Source organism: Panthera onca, chromosome B1 (assembly GCF_046562875.1).
Source record: "Panthera onca isolate mPanOnc1 chromosome B1, mPanOnc1 haplotype 2, whole genome shotgun sequence".
NCBI lineage: Eukaryota > Metazoa > Chordata > Mammalia > Carnivora > Felidae > Panthera > Panthera onca.
In genome coordinates, this window is record NC_138342.1 from 146,560,469 (window position 1) to 146,580,700 (window position 20,232).

The 20,232-nt window shown below is 41.2% G+C and overlaps 1 protein-coding gene and 1 long non-coding RNA gene across 8 annotated transcripts in view; one reads left to right on the forward strand and one right to left on the reverse strand.

Annotated features, from left to right (window-relative positions):
* AADAT (aminoadipate aminotransferase) overlaps window positions 1-1,638 on the reverse strand; it is a 32,483-nt gene extending 30,845 nt beyond the window's left edge. The window contains exons 1-3 of one of the 4 annotated variants that reach the window (XM_060653786.2): window positions 1,547-1,638; window positions 1,028-1,124; window positions 168-336 (exon numbers count right to left, since the gene is read on the reverse strand). In XM_060653786.2, the coding sequence (XP_060509769.1) occupies window positions 168-336; window positions 1,028-1,094 (236 nt within the window). In that variant the 5' untranslated portion in view covers window positions 1,095-1,124; window positions 1,547-1,638. Of the gene's footprint in view, window positions 1-167; window positions 337-1,027; window positions 1,484-1,546 lie in introns of those variants that run through there. The other 3 variants (XM_060653788.3, XM_060653787.3, XM_060653789.3) reach the window with 3 other exon arrangements.
* The window catches only part of LOC132691923 (uncharacterized), a 128,907-nt gene continuing 109,027 nt past the window's right edge, over window positions 353-20,232 (forward strand). For 3 of the 4 annotated variants that reach the window (XR_009616090.3, XR_009616089.3, XR_013555098.2), the window contains exon 1: window positions 353-1,081. This is a non-coding gene — a long non-coding RNA (uncharacterized LOC132691923). The remainder of the gene's footprint in view (window positions 1,082-20,232) is intronic. The other variant, XR_013555099.2, reaches the window with a different exon arrangement.

Sequence of the window (20,232 nt, forward strand, 5' to 3'; positions counted from 1 at the left end):
AAGCATTCAATGCATCTGTTACTCTTAATTATTCTTTGGAAACTCTACCCCAAACCTTCCTACCTGTTGAATACCTAGTTAAAAAAGACACACCACTTTATCAATGGGCCTTGGAATATTACTCATGAAAATAAACCAACAAAATTATGTTATCTATTGATAGCTACCCAGCACTCTGAGAATACTGAAGTGCTCTCTTCATCATCTCTTCATTAAACTGGATGGGCTCTCCATTGTCTACGGTGATAACAGCAGTCTTAAAAGGGAATGTATTGGGGTTGGGTGATCCAGTAGCCAAGGAGATGACCGATTTCGGTGCCCTGCTCAATGTCTCAGCTATGATAAATTTGGAAGAGAAGAAGAAACACTTTCAGTGAAGATTTTCATAAACAGAGATAGCTCGATGTATTGCATTATAGTCCATAAAACTGTAAAGTTGAACAATTTCTAGTGACAGAATGCTAGTCGAAAATAAGCACATAAAATAACTTCTTCTGGACCGGCCTCACTGGTGGAGGAACTAAAGACTGGAGATGTCCAACTAAGAAGGCGGAGGGATCAGGAAGGTAAGCAATGGACCATGATAACAGAAAACCCTCCTCCATTTAGCGCCTACCGGACTGTCCAGCTTCGAGGCTCACTCCTTTCTCTCCAATTTACCAGACCCTCCCAACTCCGCACACACCTGCACATTGTGCCAAACCAACATCTACTGATGTTGCCGGCAAGAGCCTTTCTAGACAGCACACCCTCCCTCTTGCAAGGACGTGTCCCACAACAACCTGTGCCCCTCTCTCTATTGCTACACTGGAGCAGAGATAACCAATTCGGTGCCTTCCGTTCCAGCACGAGTTCTCCGAAAACAAAGTCTGTGCCTGCTTCAGGTTTGCACGCAGAGCCTGGCTCACAGAGGCTTTCACAGTTTAATGAAAGAGTGCAATTGGCGCGGACCCTAGGCACCACCGTTAGTGGCTCTGCGAGACCCCCCCCCCCCGCCCCGGAGCAGAGGCGCCAGCCCAGGACTCACTCATGATTCGGATGGCAGAAGGCTTTCTCGCTGCGCTCGTGGCCGTGAGGAACCGTGAGTAATTCATGTCCGATATCCAACCTTCGGTAGCTGAAAACTAGAAAAACAAAATAGCCGCGTCAGGTAGTGCCTCCCAACTCCGGAAACGCCACCTGGGTCGTCCCCCCGCCGCTGAAACTCCCCGGCTGGGGACTGCGCTCAGCGTCTGGGTCCCTAACGGGCCTGGGCCGGGTGGCAGACTGGCCCAGCGCACCGCAATCCAGGCTCCGCTGCCTGTCCCGGGCCCGGACCCCACGCGCTCCGGCCGCCCACCGCGGGGGCCGGGGCAGGTCCCACCTAGCCCCGGCCTGCCTCGCCCCCTCCCGCCCAGCGCTGCAGCCTATGGCCGCCAGCCGCGCGCGCCGGCCCGCCTGGGGTCAGCGCCCTCTGCGCGGGGCGGGCGGGGTAACGGCCTGCCGCGAGGCACTTGCACCCCTGTGCCAGTGCCTGAGTCCATTCAAAGGGAACCCGACTCTTGACCTCGTAGCTGGGAGTCGCCGCAAGACAGCGGCGGGGTTGGCCTGGACGCCCTCCTGGGAGCTTGCTGAGGGGCTGGTGGGGGTGAAGGGGGAGGTGGGGAGGGCCGGAAGTCCACCCCGATCCTAAGCCTGGAGTACCATCTGGTGGCTGCTTTGATCCATTGCAGCGGGCTTCCTAAACTGCGTTGGGCCTGGTACGCATCCCACATTTCTGCGCTGGTGGTTACCTGGCTGGCCTTCTCTGGCAGAGCAGCTGGCGCGTTTCATGCCCCTGGACGCTGTTGCGTTTCATACTGACCTTTCATTATATAAGTATCGGCACCATCTCGGGAAGTCACCAAGGCGACCCAGGTGATTTCCAACGTAACTTTCAGATGTGAACATTTGAGAGTGAGGATGGAATGTTGAAACATATTTCGAGGGTCTCCTCGAAGTTTGGAGTCTTTCCTCCCCTTGGATTTTCTGACCATTCATTATGGACTTAGTTTAGATTTAGGATTTAGATTTATATCTTTGGGTCTAGCTCTCTGTCCTCTTTCCTTACAGAATAATCCTCCCCACCTTCCACTGCCCCGCTCCACCCCCAGTTATCTCTGTGATTTCACCTTCCCGAATCACCAAAATGGAATGCACAGTTTTCCATGTGAGCACTTAATGAGAGACGATTTTGAGGCTGCCCCTCTTTTTTAAATTCTTAAATGGCTATAAAAGAGTCATTTATTTTTAACAAATTCCAAACTGGCTTCATTCATTCAGTAAACATTGAGTACTTCCTGGATAAGTGTTGACACACTGTCAAAGGGCTCACTTCTAGACGTGAATAAATTGGTCCAAGAGACACTTCTATCCTTATCCAGGTCCTGGCAACAAAAGGATGAGATAACCCAGTGAAATACTTTATGCCAACAGCTAAATACCAGAAGGGAATGTTATTAGTAAAGCTGTTAGAAACCCAAGAGGCAGTGGAGTTCTGGATTCAGAAACTTAAAGTGGTTTAAATCCCACTTGATGATTTACCAGCTGGGTATCTTTAGACAAGTTACTCATTTGTGCTTAAGTTTTGTCATGGGGCGGTTGGCAGGATTAAATGCGAGCATCCCTATTAAGCACATGAGCACATTAGCCTGCATATTGTAAAAACACTCAATAAATGTTAGCTGTGTTTTTGGGGGGATGCACTGTCACAGCAGAGACTTGTGAGGGGCTTGATCTCCTGAACGGTGAGATCATGACCAGAGCCCAAATCAAGACCACGCTGTTTAGCCAACTGAGCCACCCATGCGTCCCAAATATTAGCTGTTATTATGAATAGTTACAGTGTTTTTACTTAAGTACTCAGCCTCCAAATGTTTTTGGCTGGAGAAACTGCTTGGGAACTTTTTAAGGCAAATTGTGTCCTTAGTTCATTCATGAATGCATTAAAGATCTTCCTTGAGATGGTGTATTTTAAAAAGAGTTTCCCCTGAATGTTTCCACAAATTAGCTCAAGAACCTCTAAATACATCTAAAGGTATAGGTCAGGGTTAATTATGAAATATAACTAAAAATATTGATATTACTGGATACTCCAGCTTCTTTTTTGCCTCCAATAAGTGTGGTCACCTCTGACACTTAATACAAACCTAAACTTCCCTTTGATAGTAGGAAAGGGTGAAAGGAGTTTGGAGTTTGGGGCCAAGGAAACACTGAAAAGATTAGCTTTTGCAACCACATTCATGCACACGTCTGTGGCTCTTATAATATTTATTATATACGCATTAAAAATAATGCAGAACTAATCCCTCCTCCCCCCTTACCAGTCAGTAGAACACAATTCCAGGAACCCAAACTAAAGAGACTTAAAGCCATCAAGTCGTAAGATTCAGGTTTTCAGCCCTGGAGTTGAATAGGTAGGATGGTTAAGGGTGCTGATTGATTATAAGTGGGGTAAAGATTTAGGCCAGGTATGAAGGCTGAGAATTGGCCCACGAGGAGGGCTAATGGAATGCACGGGCCCTTAGGGTTGTGTTCAGAAAATGTGAGGCAGAAAATGGTCACTGTGATGGTAAAGGGACAGGCAAGAGTTAAATTCGAGAGAGGTTACCTGCCAATAAGAAGCTAAAAATTGCCAGAGAAATCAAACAGACCAGACTTTGAATTTGTCAGGAGCTGCAGCAGAAGGAGTTCTCCTGAGGGGATAAGATGAATGAGCAAGGTTCACAGCTCAGTGCTGCCTTTTTACAGTCTTGGCATAGGACTGCCTCCAGTAGAATTAAAGGGGGGGGGGGGGGCAGTTCTGGATCCAGTCATTCTGTAAACATTATTGAGTGCTTGCTCTGTGCTAGGAACTGTAATAAATTAAAAAATCTAATGGAGACAAGTCACTGGTCTGGAAGAGCAAGTGTTTGTTGGTTGAGGGGTTAACAGTTTCATATAATTCAACATCCACAGCAGAGGACCAAGCTGCTAAGAGAAGCGGAGAGAAGGTAGTGGTTATTTCCAATGGACCGAAGTTCTCCATTGGGTTAGGATTATAAGCTTCTTTTCTTCTCAAAGTTCTATTATGATCTTGGTCATGGTCGTAGTCTAAAATCGAACAGGGTCATGCACAGGCTAATTGTCATCCTTTACTATTTTCACTTAAAGGTGAGAATTGCTTGTCACTTGATGGATTTATCACCGGGCCTTTTCCACAATCTGTGAGAGAATGGAGTTTCAGAACATCAAATCTGTTCAAAAAAATATTGCTGACATTTCTAATTTGTGTACTTTGGGGCTAGACTGTTGGGACCATTTTGGGTGGTGAATGGAGATGGAAAATGTGTGTGTTTAGGGGGCTGGTGTGGGAAAGTATCTTGTAAACTCTTCTTGTGGGACAAGTTATCCCCAAATTTTAGCAGCTGCATTATTCTTCTGGGGCTGCCATAACAAAATACCACAGATCAAGTGGCTTAAACAACAGGAAATTGTCTTCTCTAGTTCTGGAGGCAAGAAGTCTGGGTCAAGATGTCAGCAGGTTTGGTTTCTCTTGAGGCCCCTCTCCATGGCTTGCAGATGGCGGCCTTCTGACTGTGTCTTCACGTGGCCTTTTCTTTGTGTGTGGCCATCCCTTGTATTTCTTCCTCTTCTTACAAGGACAACAGTCATATTGGATTAGGGTGCCATCCTAACAATCTCATTGAACCTTAATTACCTCTGTAAAGGCTCTGTCTCCAAATACAGTCACTTTGGGGTTAGGGCTTTAACATATGAATATAGGATGAAGGACACAATTTAGTCCATAACAGTAGTTAAAACGTCAAACAGTTATCTTATAATTTCTGTGGGTCAGGAATTCAGTGTCGACTTGGCTGTCTCAGTTCTGACTAGGGTTGTCTCAGGAAGCGGAGGTAAAGATCAATGGTTAAGGCTGCAGTAATCTGAAAGCTTGTCCCTAGGACTAGATAATCTGCTTCTAAAGTGGTTCATTCACATGATGTGTTAGTTTCCTGGGGCTGCTGTTGTAACAAAGTGCCACAACCTGGGTGATTTAGAGCAACCGAATTGTGTTGTCTCTGGTCTTGGGGGCTAGAAGTGCAAGATCAAAGTGTTGGCAGAGTGGTTCTTTCAGACAGCTGTGAGGGAGAATCTATTCCATGCCTCTCTCCTAGGTTTTGGTGGTTTGCTGGCAGTCTTTGATCTTCTGTGGCTTGTACCTGCTTCGTCCTGATCTCTGATTTCATTTCCACTTGGCATTCTCCCTGTGTGCATGTCTCTGTGTCCACATTTCCCTTTTTCATAAGGACACCAGTCATACTGGATTTAGTCTACCTTTAATGACTTTGTTGTAACTTGATTACCTCTGTAAAAACTCTATAGAGTTATCTACAGATAAGGTCAGATTTTTAGGTACTGGGGGTTAAGACTCCAACTTATCTTTTGGAGGAGAGGGACACAATTTAACCCATAACACATGACTATTGGCAGAAGACCTCTTGCTGGCTATTGGTAGAACTGAGTTGCTTTCCACGTGTACCTCTCCATAGAGTTGCTTGAATGCCTTAATGATGTGGCTTCCCTCAGGTTGAATGACCCAAGAAAGAAAGGAAGAGGCTTCAGTGCCTTCTATGACCTTATCTTGGAAATCACACTGCCACTTTTGACATATTCTTTTTATTAGAAATGATTCTTTAAGTCCAGTCCACTCTCGAGGGGAGGGGAGTCAAGGCCCACTTTTTGGAGGAAGGAATGTCATGAAATTTGGACTTTTTAAAAAAGATTTTACTTTTAAATAATCTCTACACCCAACATGGGGCTCGAACTTACAACCCCAAGATCAAGAGTCACATGATCTACCAACTGAGCCAGTCAGGTGCCCCATGGACATGTTTTAAAACTACTGCAGATGTGATGCAGGGTTAGGTCAAATTAGACAAAAGTATTAATTAGGGTAGTGGAATAAAATTAAGTCAGGAATCAAGTCATAGAGATTATACCCGTCATAAATACTAGAATCAGGCCCTGAACACTCAAGACAGGAGGAACCAAGTAGTTAGATAGGTAAGGTTAGTTATCAGAGAGACTAAACAAAAGATTATTTTATATAAAAAGAGAAAGAACTCTTCGGAGGAAGAAAGTTGTACCTGCAAAGCTGCCTTTTTAATTTCAGATATTGTGTTTTTCAGTTTTATAATTCCCATTTGGTCCCTTAAAAAGTTTCTATTTTTCTGTTGAAATCAACTATATTTTTCATCATTGTAAACATGTTTTCCTGGAACATTCTAAGGCCAAAGAAAGCATTAGTAGTTGGTTTATCATTGTTACAATAGTTGCTCTCAAATCCTTGTCTGCTAATTGAAATGTCTGGGTCATCTCAGAGTTAATTTCCTTTGTCTTTTTTCCTGAGATGAAGTCACATTTGTCTGGTCCTTAATAAACTGAATACTTTCAAATTTATCTTGGCATGTGACTGTTATGCTGTAAAGACTCTGAATTCTGGTATAGTCCTCTGAAAGTGTTGAGGTTTTTTTGTTTCAGCAGGCAATTAAATTGGTTCACATCAGAGTATAATTTCTATCTCTTGGGCAGCAGTTAAAAACTCAGTTCAGCTCTTTTATCTTTAGCTGGGCTGCTCTGAGATATTTTCTGTATGTGCATGCTGCGTGGTTCAAGGATCAGTCAGGGACTTGGGCAGAGAATACACAGACTTATACACAGAATTTGGGATGCCGTCTCTCAAGCTCTCTTTTCTGGGATTTTGCCCTTCACTTTTCAGTTCCTGTGGTTGCTCTGAACTCTGTCCTTTTGTTCTTTAGACCAGAGAGACTGCAGTTTTCTCCCTGGAGCTAGCTGCCCCATGAGGTGTTCATTTTGGCCTGTTCTTGTGCTGGAAGTTGTAAAAATAGGAATCTCTTACTGCAAGTATAGATTCCCTCCAGATTCTGCAGGCTTTTGTTTACTCTGGAGACTCCAGGTTTTCTTTGTTTCCATTTCTCTTCTTTCCTTTCCTCTCCTTTCCTCTGACCTTCCTTCCTTCCTTCCCTTTTGCATTTTGTGCAGAACTTATATTTGTTGTCTTCAGGAGGTTTGGGTCCAATAGGATCATACTTATTTATATCCAAAATAGAAGCCTATGGCTGCAGCCTTTTTAAAAGGATGGGAGGTAATATAGTTCAGTGAATATGGCCAAGGGACTATTAGACTTTACCACTTACACTCTGTGTGTCCTTGGGCAAATTACTTAACCTCTTTTTTTCTAAGTCACCTAGATTGTAAATTGCATTAAGATGTTACCCATCTCATAGGATTCTTATCAGTGTTAGTTTTTTTTTTTAATGTTTATTTATTCTTGAGGGGGGTGGAGAGAGAGAGAGAGAGAGAGAGAGGGAGGGAGAGAACATGAGCGGGGGAGGGGCAGAGAGAGGGAGACCAGAATCCAAAGCAGGATCCAGGCTCTGAACTGTCAGCGCAGAGCCCATTTCGTGGCTGGAACTCATTGGACCATGAGATCATGACCTGAGCCCAAGTCGTATGCTTAACCAACTGAGCCACCCAGGTGCTCCTCATGGGATTATTATCAGTGTTAAATGCATATAAATTGCTTTGCAGCATCTGACATATAAGTGCCTAATAATTATCAGCTGTTTTCATTCTTGTCAGCAATATTAAATTAGAAATATTAATGATAATAAGCAATATTAATGATAAAAGGGACAACTCAGAATATTCTGAGAAATCCTACTTAGAAAGGATTGATCTCAGGGCACCTGGGTGGCTCAGTCAGTTGAGTGTCTGACTCTTGATTTTGATTCAGGTCGTGATTCCAGGGCCATGGAATTGAGCCCTGTGTTGGGCTCCCCACTGAGCATGGAGCCTGCTTAAGATTCTCTCCCTCTCTTTTTCTCTCTCTCCTTCTCCCTCTGCTCCCTTCCCTGCTTGCTCTCTCTTTTCATAAAAGAAAAAGAAAAGAAAAAGATTTATCTCAAGGATTTCTCAGAAAACTGAGGGGACTAAATCCATTATATTAAAAAGAATTACTAAATGTTTACCATGTGCAAACTTGGGCTGAGTTTACTAAGACAAATAACACAAAGTTCCTATTACTGATGAGTAAGCATACGTATGTGTATATTCAGCAGGTACTGTAAGTCAACAAATAATGATAGAAAAATGTGAAAACTACAAAGTGAGCAAAGTACATATATAAAGCATTTTATTATGGCTAATTTTAAAAGACACATTTTTCCCTTATTCAACATATTTACCACAGAATCTAACCATGATATGAGAGAGGTTTGTTTTAAATTTTTTTAAATGTTTATTTTTGAGAGAGAAAGAGAGATTGACGGAGTATGAGCAGGGGAGGGGCAGAGAGGAAAGGAGACACAGAATTGGAAGTAGGCTCCAGGCTCCAAGCTGTCAGCACAGAGCTCAATGCGGAGCTTGAACTCACAAACCGTGAGATCCGTGACCTGAGCCAAAGTCAGATGCTTAACTGACTGAGCCACCCAGGCGCCCCAAGAGAGGTTTGTTTTAGACAGTCAAGTTTATTGGTGGGCATTCTGGGCTTAAAATCTGTAGTAAAGAGGGGCGTATAATACTATCTTGCCTACCCAACTATTAGAACTACTCATGGGCATAAACTCAAAAGAAATAGAAATTTTTGGTCTGTTGACTTTTTTTTTTTTCAAAAAGAAGTATGCAGGTGGCAGTTGAAACAAGATTCAAAATAAGAAGCAGGATATTATTCTTTTTGGCAAGTTGAAGCCCCCAGAGCAAGGGTTGATTTGAAAAATATTTGTTTGACATTTCCTATATCAGGTGCTTTAATAGGCACTGGGGAGGGCTGAGAAGAAAGGCACACAGTGCTGTGATAGTGTGTAATGGTGCAATGATGTAGTCTCTGGGTTGAAGGGAGACAGTCTTCTGAGGAAGCAATGTTTCCATTGAGATCTAAAGGCCAGGGAGAAGTAGGCAAATGTAGAGTGGATAAAGGGAGAGAGTATTCCCAGTAGCAGAAACAGAACATGCAAAGATTTCCTAGATAACAAAACATGGTATATTCAAGGAAGTGAAAGGAGGCTAGAAATTGAAGAGTTGAATGGAAAGAGATGAAACTAAGTAGGCAGAGGTCAAATCATACTGGTTTTTGTAGGCTCTAGTCAAGGTTTCAGTTCTTACCCCAACAGTAATTGAAAACACGGAAGAGTTCAAATGGGAATATAGAGGTAAGGATAGACGTGTTGTCGGAAGGGAAGCACGTTAGGTTCATTTTGTCTTCAACATGCTGGATTAGAAGAGGCAAAATTGGATGAAGGGAGATCGATTAGGAGATTACTATATTAATCCAGATGAGAGTGGAGTATTTTGGCTGAGACCTGGTTATGATGGTGGAAACCAAGAGAAATGGACAAATTGGGAAACAAAATTGACAGTACTTGATGGATTGGAAATGGATTCAAGGGAGAAGGAAGTGACAAAAATCATTTCTGGGTTTCTGGTGGCAGAGCTGGGTGGACAGTGGTACTATTTAGAGATATTGTGGGTTTGGTTCCAGACCACTGTAATAAAGTAAATACCACAACAGAGCAACTCAAATGAATTTTTTGGTTTTCCAGTGCATATAAAAAGTTATGCTTACAATGTACTGTAGTTTACAAAGTGTGCAATGGCATTTTTGTATAATAATATATGTATATGTAAAGCAATGTACGTCCCTTAATTAAATAATTTATTGCTAAAACATGCTAACCATCATCTGAGCTTTTGGCGAGTCATAATCTCTTTGCTGGTGGAGGGTCTTGCCCCGATGTTGATGGCTGTTGATTGATCAGCATGGTGGTTGGTGAAGTTGGGGTGGCTGTGGCAATTTCTTTTTTTTTTTTTTAAATTTTTTTTTTCAACGTTTTTTATTTATTTTTGGGACAGAGAGAGACAGAGCATGAACGGGGGAGGGGCAGAGAGAGAGGGAGACACAGAATCGGAAACAGGCTCCAGGCTCCGAGCCATCAGCCCAGAGCCTGACGCGGGGCTCGAACTCACGGACCGCGAGATCGTGACCTGGCTGAAGTCGGAGGCTTAACCGACTGCGCCACCCAGGCGCCCCGGCTGTGGCAATTTCTTAAAATAAGACAAAAACGAAGTCTTCTGCATTGATTGACTCTTTCTTTCATGAGGATTTCTCTTTAGCACGTGATGCTGTTGTGTAGCTTTTTACCCACGGCAGAATTTCTTTCAGAATTGGAGTCAATCCACTCAAACCCTGCTGCTGTTTTATCGACTAAGCTTACATAATATTCTCAATCCTTTGTAGTCATTTCAACAATTATCACAGTTTCTTCACTAGGAGTGGATTCCCTCTTTCACCTTGCCCTTTTCTATTATGGAGATAGCTTCTTTCCTGCAACCTCATGGACCAACCTCTGCTGGCTTCCACCTTTTCTTCTGCAGCTTCCTCACCTCTCTCAGCCTTTACAGAATTGAAGAGAGTTAGGGCCTTGCTCTGGATCAGGCTTTGGCTTAAAGGAATATTATGGCTAATTTGATCTTATATCCAGACCACTCAAATTTTCTCCACATCAGCAATAAGGTTGTTTTGACTTCTTACGTGTGTGTTCACTAGAGTAACACTTTTAATTTCCTTCCAGAACTTTTCCTTTGCATTCAAAACTCTGCTGTTTGGCACAAGAGGCCTAGATTTCAGCTTATCTCAGCTTTTGACATGCCTTCCTCACTGAGCTTAATCATTTCTAGTTTTTGATCTAAAATGAGAGACATGTGACTCTTCCTTTCACTTGAACACTTAAAGGCCATTGCAGGGTTATTAATTGGTCTAATTTCTTTTTTTTTTTTTTAATATTTTTTTTTCATTAAGTTTATTTATTTTTGAGACAGAGAGAGACAGAGCATGAACGGGGGAGGGGCAGAGAGAGAGGGAGACACAGAACCGGAAGCAGGCTCCAGGCTCTGAGCCATCAGCCCAGAGCCCGACGCGGGGCTCGAACTCACGGACCGCGAGATCGTGACCTGAGCTGAAGTTGGACGCCCAACCGACTGAGCCACCCAGGCGCCCCAGTCTAATTTCAATATTGTTATGTCTCAGGGAATAGGGAGGTTTGACAGGGAAAGAGATGGATGTCAGCTGGTCAGTGGGTCAGCCAGAACATATAACATTTATTGACTAAGTTTGCTGTCTTATATGGGTGCAGTTCGTAGCACCCCAAAACAATTACAATAGTAACATCAGAGATACATGATCACAGATCACCATAACAACTATAATAATAATGAAAAAGTTTGAAATATGGTAAGAATTACCAAAATGTGACACAGAGACATGAAGTAAGCAAATGCTGTTGGGAAAATGATGCCAACAGACTTGTTTGATGCAGAATTGCCAAAGACCTTCAACTTGTAAAAAACGTATTATCTGTGAAGTGCAATAAAGTGAACTGCAGTATAATGAGGTACGTCTGCACTGAGGGATCATAGGAGGAGGTTAGATTTGGGTGGTACTATTGTGAGTTTAGAAGGAATGACACTTCTATTATTTTTACACATATCAGGATACCAGAGTACAGAATGGTGGACTTTGTAGCCACAAGTATATTGAATGGGTTGGGGGAGAATGTAGAACAGGATTTACATTAGTTTTTAGTAGTTTGGGCAAGTAATAGAATAGTAGCAGAGAGTGAGAAGAGAAGAGACAGTACCATATTTATTTGTAGAGATGAACTTCTCTTCCAAACTACCAGCTGACATTAGTGTTTGTGTGAAGCACTTGACCGAATGGAATGAAAGGGAAATGGAGCAGCACAATCCCGGGTCAGGCTGAGAAATACTGACTTTGTTTCCCTTTTCCTTCTTCCCTGTCTTCAAACTCTCCTGCGTAGTGGCACCCTGACAGTGATCTTAAAGCTGTTCTCAAAGCTGAAAATGACCAAAATCTTTTGGGATCTGCTCCAGATACTGTGAAGGGGCAGAGGACGAGGATTCCACAGAGTCTGTTTGAAGTCAGTGGAGGTAGAAAAGAAATCTGCTTCCTAAATGTAATCCCATCACCTTTAGCTCCTTCAGTTTCTTTCCGTCAGGATCCCATCCATCCCCAGTGAAGTTTTTGTCTGTAGTTCCGTTACCAATTGAAAAATTTCATCTCGTTTATGACCTTTCCATAAAATCAGATCTTAACCTCTTTACATTCTATCCAGCTTCTGGAAGTGATAGATTGACATCAATCCCGCTCACTTGTGCTGGCTCTTGTCAGTTAGTGGGTAATGTTTGTGAGTTCTGGCAACTTCCCATTACTTGAACTCAGGACATCAGCAATGGATATTCTGGTCGGAGCCTTAGAGGATTTTGCTCCATCTGCACCACTATCTCAGCTACTGAGGGGCCAGCGTGACACTTCTCGATGGTTGTATATCCGTTTTAATATCCCAGGATATTTATAAGCCGAAAGGTTGGGGAGGGGACAAGTGTCACTAATGGATAGTGCCATAGAAAAAAAATCCAGCTGTACTTGAGATTCTAAAGCAGTTTACTGGCCTGGCACACACATGAGTCCCTAACTGTTATGTAACTATTATGTAGTTATAACTACTATATCATTATAATTATTATATGTGAGAGCTCATCGAGGACCCCCAAAATTTGTCAGTCTTCATAGATTAACACCGCATCATGTATACAGTATACTTTAGACGCGAGCCAAGAATATTTCTCTAGTTTCTCTCTAGATGGACATAGATCATTAGAAGAATGATACAGAGAACTGGAGAGCATTTCATCTCATGCAGCTGTGTGAAAGAGACATTAAGGCAAAATTAGACACAGGGAGCTGCAGAATTAAAGTAGTGGCTTAGACAACTTTATATGAAGTACATCAGGCTACTGACCCCTAATGAGGTTCTTAGAAACTAGTCTTGGGGTTGTGTAACAGAAAGCTATTTGTTGTATGCTCTCCCCTTCTTCTGGGGCATGTGACCAGCCAGTTTAAACTCTATTTTCCAGCTTCCTTTGCCATGAGGTGAGGCTATGTGACTAAGTTCTTCCCAGTGGAAGGTGGACAAAAAGGTATTAAAACAAAATTTGCTTAAAACAAAATTTCTTGCTCCAGACTCCCTCTTTTCATACCATGTGAGCTGGGTCATAGACATGCCTGTGACTCAGTTTCAACCATGCAGATGAGGACAACCTTCTCACACAGGGATCAGCATACCACAGCCCATAGGACAAGTCTGGCCTTGTTTTTGACTTATTTTTACATTTTAAATGGTTGAAAAAACTCAAAAGAAGAATAATATTTCATGACATGTGAGAATTATATGAAATTCAAATTTCAGTGTCCATAAATAAGTTTTATTGGAAAAGAACCACGTTCATTTTTTAAAACTTACTGTCTGTGGTTGCTTTTGCAGCAGGGTTGAATAGTTGCAATGGAGACGGTATGGCCTGCAAAGCCTAAAATATTTGCTATTTTGTCCTTTACAGAAGAAGCTTGCTTACTTCTGCAATAGCATATGGCTAAGCACAAAATAAAATGAATCTGGGACCCTAAATGTCCTGAGGGAGAAAGGCTGCCATACCACATGAATGGCCAGACTATTATCTTTAAGACACTTCATTAGGGGCGCCTGGATGGTTCGGTTCATTGAGCGTCCAACTTCAGCTCACTCGTGATCTCATTGCTCATGAGTTCAAGCCCCGTGTTGGGCTGTGTGCTGACAGCTCAGAGCCTGGAGCCTGCTTCAGATTCTGTCTCCATCTCTCCGTCCCTCCTTGGCGCACGCTCTGTCTCTCTCAAATATAAATAAACATAAAAAAAAAACTGCATTAAAAGTTTATGTCAGCCTATTCTTTCCCTCATATAGAAATTAATACTGGAAGTAGAGTGTTGTTGTAACAAAAATCGAAGATATATGACATTGGCTTAACAGTTGAGCCATGGATGGTGAAGAATGGATTGTTTTTAGAAAATTGGAAACAGGTGAGTCTTCCCATACCGTAGGAAATCATTCGGTGAAGCCCCTCTGCCACTCTCCGTGATAATTCAGAAGTCAGATCATGAGTTCATGGAGCCGGTTGCCCTAGGGGAAGATGTTGCCTAGACTCAGAGTCTTGGCCATTCCTTGCTGCTTTTCATAAAGTATTATAAATATGGGATGAGCTCAGGCAAGAACTGGCAGTTTGCAAGCAGAGATGAAAGCAAATAGGCTTTATTTGGGAAAAAAAATTTCCTCCAAATTTGAATATTGGGAAGAAAAATTTGCTCAGTGTCTTTGTTAGCTAACTATAAGGTCCCAGCTGTCCAACCCAAGCCCACTGTCTCAGATGATACTGGGGCCTCAATATAGTAAGATTCTCTCTCTCTCCCTTTTGCACACACACACACTTCTCTCTATCCCTCTCCCCTGTTTACACTATAAGATAAAAAAAAAATGAGCATCCAATTTAAACTTACATTAGGCTCTTAAGCCCTTCACGTTGTCTCTATAAGACATCTGAGCAATTATGGTGTCATCTTAGGGAAGTTTCAAGCCTGTGATGCATCTCTGAGAAAACTATGGTTCTTATAAATTAAGTGTCAAGACAAAACAAAGTCCAAGACAAAATTAATAAAGGCTGTTTATTCATAAACTTGTGGCAAGGAAACCCACATACTGTCTACTTTTGTTTTGGCAGGAGTTAAAAAATGTTAGAAAGGAAAGTAATTTTTGTGTCATAAAGAGAGAAAATTTTGAGTGTCCTGTAGGCCTTCTGAGGTGAGGTTTTAGAATCAGAGAATACTTACTAATTGTGATTGTAATTCTTTGGGTCCATTGGGCAGTCCTTGGTTGGCTGCAAGGTAACAAGTGAACAATTTTATTTATTTTTTATTTATTTAAAATGTTTAATATTTTTAAATGTTTAATATTTTTAAATGTTTAAATGTTTAATAATTTTAAAATGTTTATTTTTGAGAGAGAGAGAGAGAGAGTGCAAACGGGGAAGGAGCAGAGAGAGGGGGACAGAGGGTCCAAAGCAAGCTCTGTGCCAATGGCAGTGAGCCCAATATGGGGCTCGGACTCACGAACTATGAGACTATGACCTGAGCTGAAGTCAGACGCTCAACACACCGAGCCACCTAGGCACCCCCAAATGAGCAATTTTAAAACATTTCAAAAGAGGAAGGATTGTTTAATATCAGGGGCAGAGGGTTTTCTGTGGCTAGTCATTTGTGGAATGAGTGAGAATTGGCAGTGGTGCCTTTTTTACTGTAAGAAGAAGCTGTCATAGTTGATGGTTTCTTAAAAGGAAATGATTATTGAATGCTAAGGCTTTTTTCTGGATGTTCTTCTCCAGCATAGTGAAAGTTTCCTTTTGGACCCTGGTTAGCAAGTGTAATGAGGATGTTTCTAGGATGGCAGGTGTCAGAGTGTGAGAAATGTCAGAGACTGTTGGGATGTCAGGATGTCTAGCTTTTGTGGTCACTTCTGTTCTCAAAGTGAACAGTCTTTAAGTATTGGTGACAAAATGTATCTGTGATCAGGGTGAGTCGAGAGCTGGGTTAGTACATGTCACCTTCTTGAGTATGCAGCAAGTAGATGGGTTAAAAGCTGCACTGATTTTCGTGCAGAGGTCTTTGGCTGGGAGACTCTAGATTAGGAAAACAAACATCGGTCTTACTCAGATCAATGTGGAGCACGAAATTCTCCATCTATACTCAGCCTGTGGTTCAATGTAATTCTAGTTAGTGAAGCTGGCCAGGCAAAGGAAAGAGGGAAAAATAAATGTCAACCTTGTAGGCCAGGGATGCACTTCCTCAAAAAGCACTTGACTGTACGGCCAACCAAGTCTCTGGCAGCTGGAAAAGGAGCTCTCCGAACACCTAGAAGTCCCAACAGAGCTTTATAGGCCACTGGAAAGCAGAGTGGGGACATTTTATTAATAGCCTGAGTCAGTGATCAGATGAGGGAATCTTAGAACTCCACAAAGAGAGGAATTCACCTTAACCTATACTCTTCCGTGTGTCAGAGCACATTTTGGGAGACTGTAATAAGGAAATAAAGGAATGCCATGGGGCACTGGAATTCTTGGAAACAGCAAACCTTCCTGGGACAAGAGCTTCCCTTGAGTTGGACTAGAATTGGCATAGGGCGGTCTGTCACACCTAGTTTCCTGAGACTACTTGGGCTCCAAAAGGAAGAAGTGGCAGAGGTAGAGGAGGTTTGGATTTCCAGTCCTCCAGTTATAGAGGGTTGCAGGTGATCACTGCATCCAAATACTCTGTTTGCCGTCTGAGCCCTAACCCACCGAGGGAAGGAAGTGACATTATGTACTGTGGATTGCCTGCCAAAGCCTCACCTTGAAAGCATGAGTATGAACTGTTGCTGTCCTAAAGGAGCAACATAAGTCAGTGAGGAGGTTGACATTGCTCCTGTTGTGGGTGTGTTAACCATGTCTTTTATTTTCTATGTTCTGATGGTTTGATGTCTTGAAGCCTTGCTGACCTTGGAGGGACTGCCCTTCTGAGGGTTAGCCAGTTCCTAAAGATGGTAAACAGCTAGCCTAGGAGTGTCCTTTTTATTTCCCTGATGATGAGTGATGTTGAGCATCCTTTCATGTGCTTATTGGCCATCTGTATGTCTTCTTTGAGAAATTTCTGTTCATGTCTTATGCCCATTTTTAAATTGGACTTTTTTTTTTTTGGTGTTGAGTTGTATAAATTCTTTATATATTTTGGATATTAACCCCTTATCAGATATATCACTTGCAAATATCTTCTCCCATTCCATGGGTTGTCTTTTTGTTTCATTGATGGTTTCCTTTGCTGTTTCCAGTAGTTTATTTTTGTTTTTGTTTCCCTTGCCAGAGGAGACATTTCTAGAAAAACATGTCTATGGATTATGTCACAGAGATTACTGCCTATGTTTCCTTCTAGGAATCACATTTGGGTATTTATCCATTTTGAGTCCACTTTTGTGTATGGTATAAGAAAGTAGTCCAGTTTCATTCTTTTGCATGTTGCTGTCCAGTTTTCCCAACACCATTTGCTGAAGGGACTGTCTTTTTCCCACTGCGTATTCTTGTCTCCTGTGTCATAGATTAATTGACCATATATGCGTGCGTTTATTTTTGGGCTCTTTATAATGTTCCACTGATCTAGGTGTCTATTTTTGTGCCAGTACCATACTGTTTTGATGACTAGAGTTTTGTAGTATATCTTGAGACCTGGAATTGTGATACTTCCAGTTTTGTTCTTCTTTTTCAAGATTGCTTTGGCTATTCAGGGTCTTTAATGGTCCCCTACAGATTTTAGGATTGTTTGTTCTAGTTCTGTAAAAAATTTTGTTGGTGTTTTGAAAGCGATTACATTGAATTTGTAGATTGCTTTGGGTAGTATGGCCATTTTAACAATATTTGTTTTTCAATCTATAAGCATGGAATATTGTTCCATTTGTTTGTGGTGTCTTCAATTTCTTTCATTAATATTTTATAGTTTTCTGAGTACAGGTCTTTTACCTCCTTGGTTAAATTTATTTCTAGATACCTTATTATTTTGGGTACAATTGTAAATGGGATTGTTTTCCTAATCTCTCTTTCTGCTGCTTCATAATTAATGTATAGAAATGCAGCAGATTTCTATATGTTCATTTTATGTCCTGAAACCTTACTGAATTCATTGATCAGTTCTGGTAGTTTTTTGGTGGAGTGTTGAGGGTGTTCTATATATAGTATTATGTCATATGCAAATAGTGAATGTTTTTCTTCTTCCTTACCAATTTGAATGCCTTTTATTTCTTTTTGTTGTCTGATTACTATGGCTAGGACTTCCAGTACTATGATGAATAAAAGTGGTGAGAATGGACATTCTTGTCCAGTTTCTGATCTTAGAGGAAAAGCTCTCAGTTTTTCCGCATTGAATATAATGGTAGCTGTAGTTTGTTTTATATATGGCCTTTATTATGTTGAGGTATGTTCCCTCTAAACCTACTTTGTTGAGAGTTTTTATCGTGAATGGATATTGTTCTTTGTCAAATGCTTTTTCTGCATCTATTGAAATGATCATGTGGTTTTTAATCTTTTCTCTTATTGATGTGATGTATCACTTGGATTGATATGCAAATATTGAGCCACCATTGCATCCCTGGAATAAATTCCACTTGATTATGGTAAATCATTTTTTAAACTTATTTTTATATTCCATTTCCTAATTTTTTTGTTGAAGATTTTTATGTCTATGTTCATTAGAAATATTGCCCTGCAGTTTAAAAAAATTTTTTTTAAATGTTTATTTTTGAGAGAGGGAGACAGAGTGTGAGTGGGGGAGGGGCAGAGAGAGAGGGAGACAACAGAATCTGAAGCAGGCTCCAGGCTTTGAGCTGTCAGCACAGAGCCCAACGTGGGGCTCAAACTCACAAACCACACATCATGACCTGAGCTAAAGTCAGATGCTTAACCAACTGAGCTACCTGAGAGCCCCACCATGCAGTTTTTTGTTTGTTTGTTTGTAGTGTCTTTATCTGGTTTTGGTATCAGGATAATCCTGGCCTCATAGAATGAATTTGGAAACCTTCTTTCCTCTTCTATTATTTGGAACAGTTTGAGAAGAATACATATTAAATCTTCTTTAAATGTTTGGTAGAACTCATCTGTGAAACCATCTGTTCCTGGACTTTTGTTTGTTGGGAGTTTTCGATTGCTGATTCAGTTCCATTGCTGGTAATCGGTCAGTTCAAATTTTCTAGTTCTTCCTGATCCAGTTTTGGGAGGTTATATGTTTCTAGGAATTTATCAATTTCTTCTAAGTTGTCCAATTTGTTGGCATGTAATTTTTCATAGTAATCTTTTATAATACTTTGTATTTTCTGTGGTATTGGTTGTTACTTCTTCTATTTCTGATTGTATTTATTCGAGTCCTCTCTCTTTTTTTTTTTTTAACGTTTATTTATTTTTGAGACAGAGACAGAGCATGAACGGGGGAGGGTCAGAGTGAGAGGGAGACACAGAATCTGAAACAGGCTCCAGGGTCTGAGCCATCAGCACAGAGCCTGACGCGGGGCTTGAACTCACAAACCGCGAGATCATGACCTGAGCCGAAGTTGGACGCTTAACCGACTGAGCCACCCAGGCGCCCCGAGTCCTCTCTCTTTTTGATGAGTCTTGCTAAAGGTTTATCAGTTTTGTTATCTTTTCAAAGAATCAGCTCCTGGTTTCATTGATTTGTTTTATTTTATTTTATTTTATTTTTTTAGTCTGTATTTTATTTATTTCTGCTCTAATCTTTATTATTTCCTATTTTCTACTTGTTTTGGGCTTTGTTTTTATTTTTCTAGATCCTATAGGTGTAAGGTTAGATTGTTTCTTTGAGATTTTTCCTGCTTGTTAGGGTATGCCATTGTTCCTATAATCTACCCTCTTAAAACAGCTTTTGCTGCATCCCAAAGATTTTGGATCATTGTGTTTTCATTTTCATTTCTCTCCATGTATTTTTTGATTTCCTCTTTGATTTCTTGGTTGAACCATTCATTGTTTAGGATCATGTTATTTAACTTCCATGTATTTATGCTCTTTCCAGATTTTTTCTTGTGGTTGATTCTAGTTTCATAGTATTCTGGTCAGAAAAGATGCTTGCTATGATTCAACCTTTTTGAATTTGTTGAGACGTGTTTTGTAGCCTAACATGTGATCTGGAGAATATTCCATGTGCACTTGAAAAGAATATGTATTTTGATGTTTTAGGAGGGAATGTTCTGGATATATGGTAGATCCATATATCCATATATGTCATTCAAAGCCACTGTTTCCTTGTTGATTTTGTTTGGATGATCTACCATTGATGTAAGTGGGGTGTTAAAGTCCCCTAATAGTATTGTATTATTATTAATTTCTTCTCTTCTTTGGTTAATCATTGCTTTATGTATTTGGGTGCTCCCATCTTGAGTACATAAATAATTACAATTGTTGTATTTTGTTGGATTGTTCCCTTTATGATTATGTAGTATCCTTCTTTGTCTCTTGTTACAGTCTTTGTTTTAAAGTTTATTTTGTCTGATGTAGGTATTATTACCTCGGCTTTCTTTTCACTTCCTTTTGCATGATAAGTGCTTTTCCATCCCTTCACTTTCAATCTGCATGTGTCTTTGGGTCTGAAGTGAATGTCATGTAGCTAGCATATAGATGGGTCTTGCTTTTTTTTATTCATTCAATCACCCCATGTCTTCTCATTGGGACATTTAGTCCCTTTACATT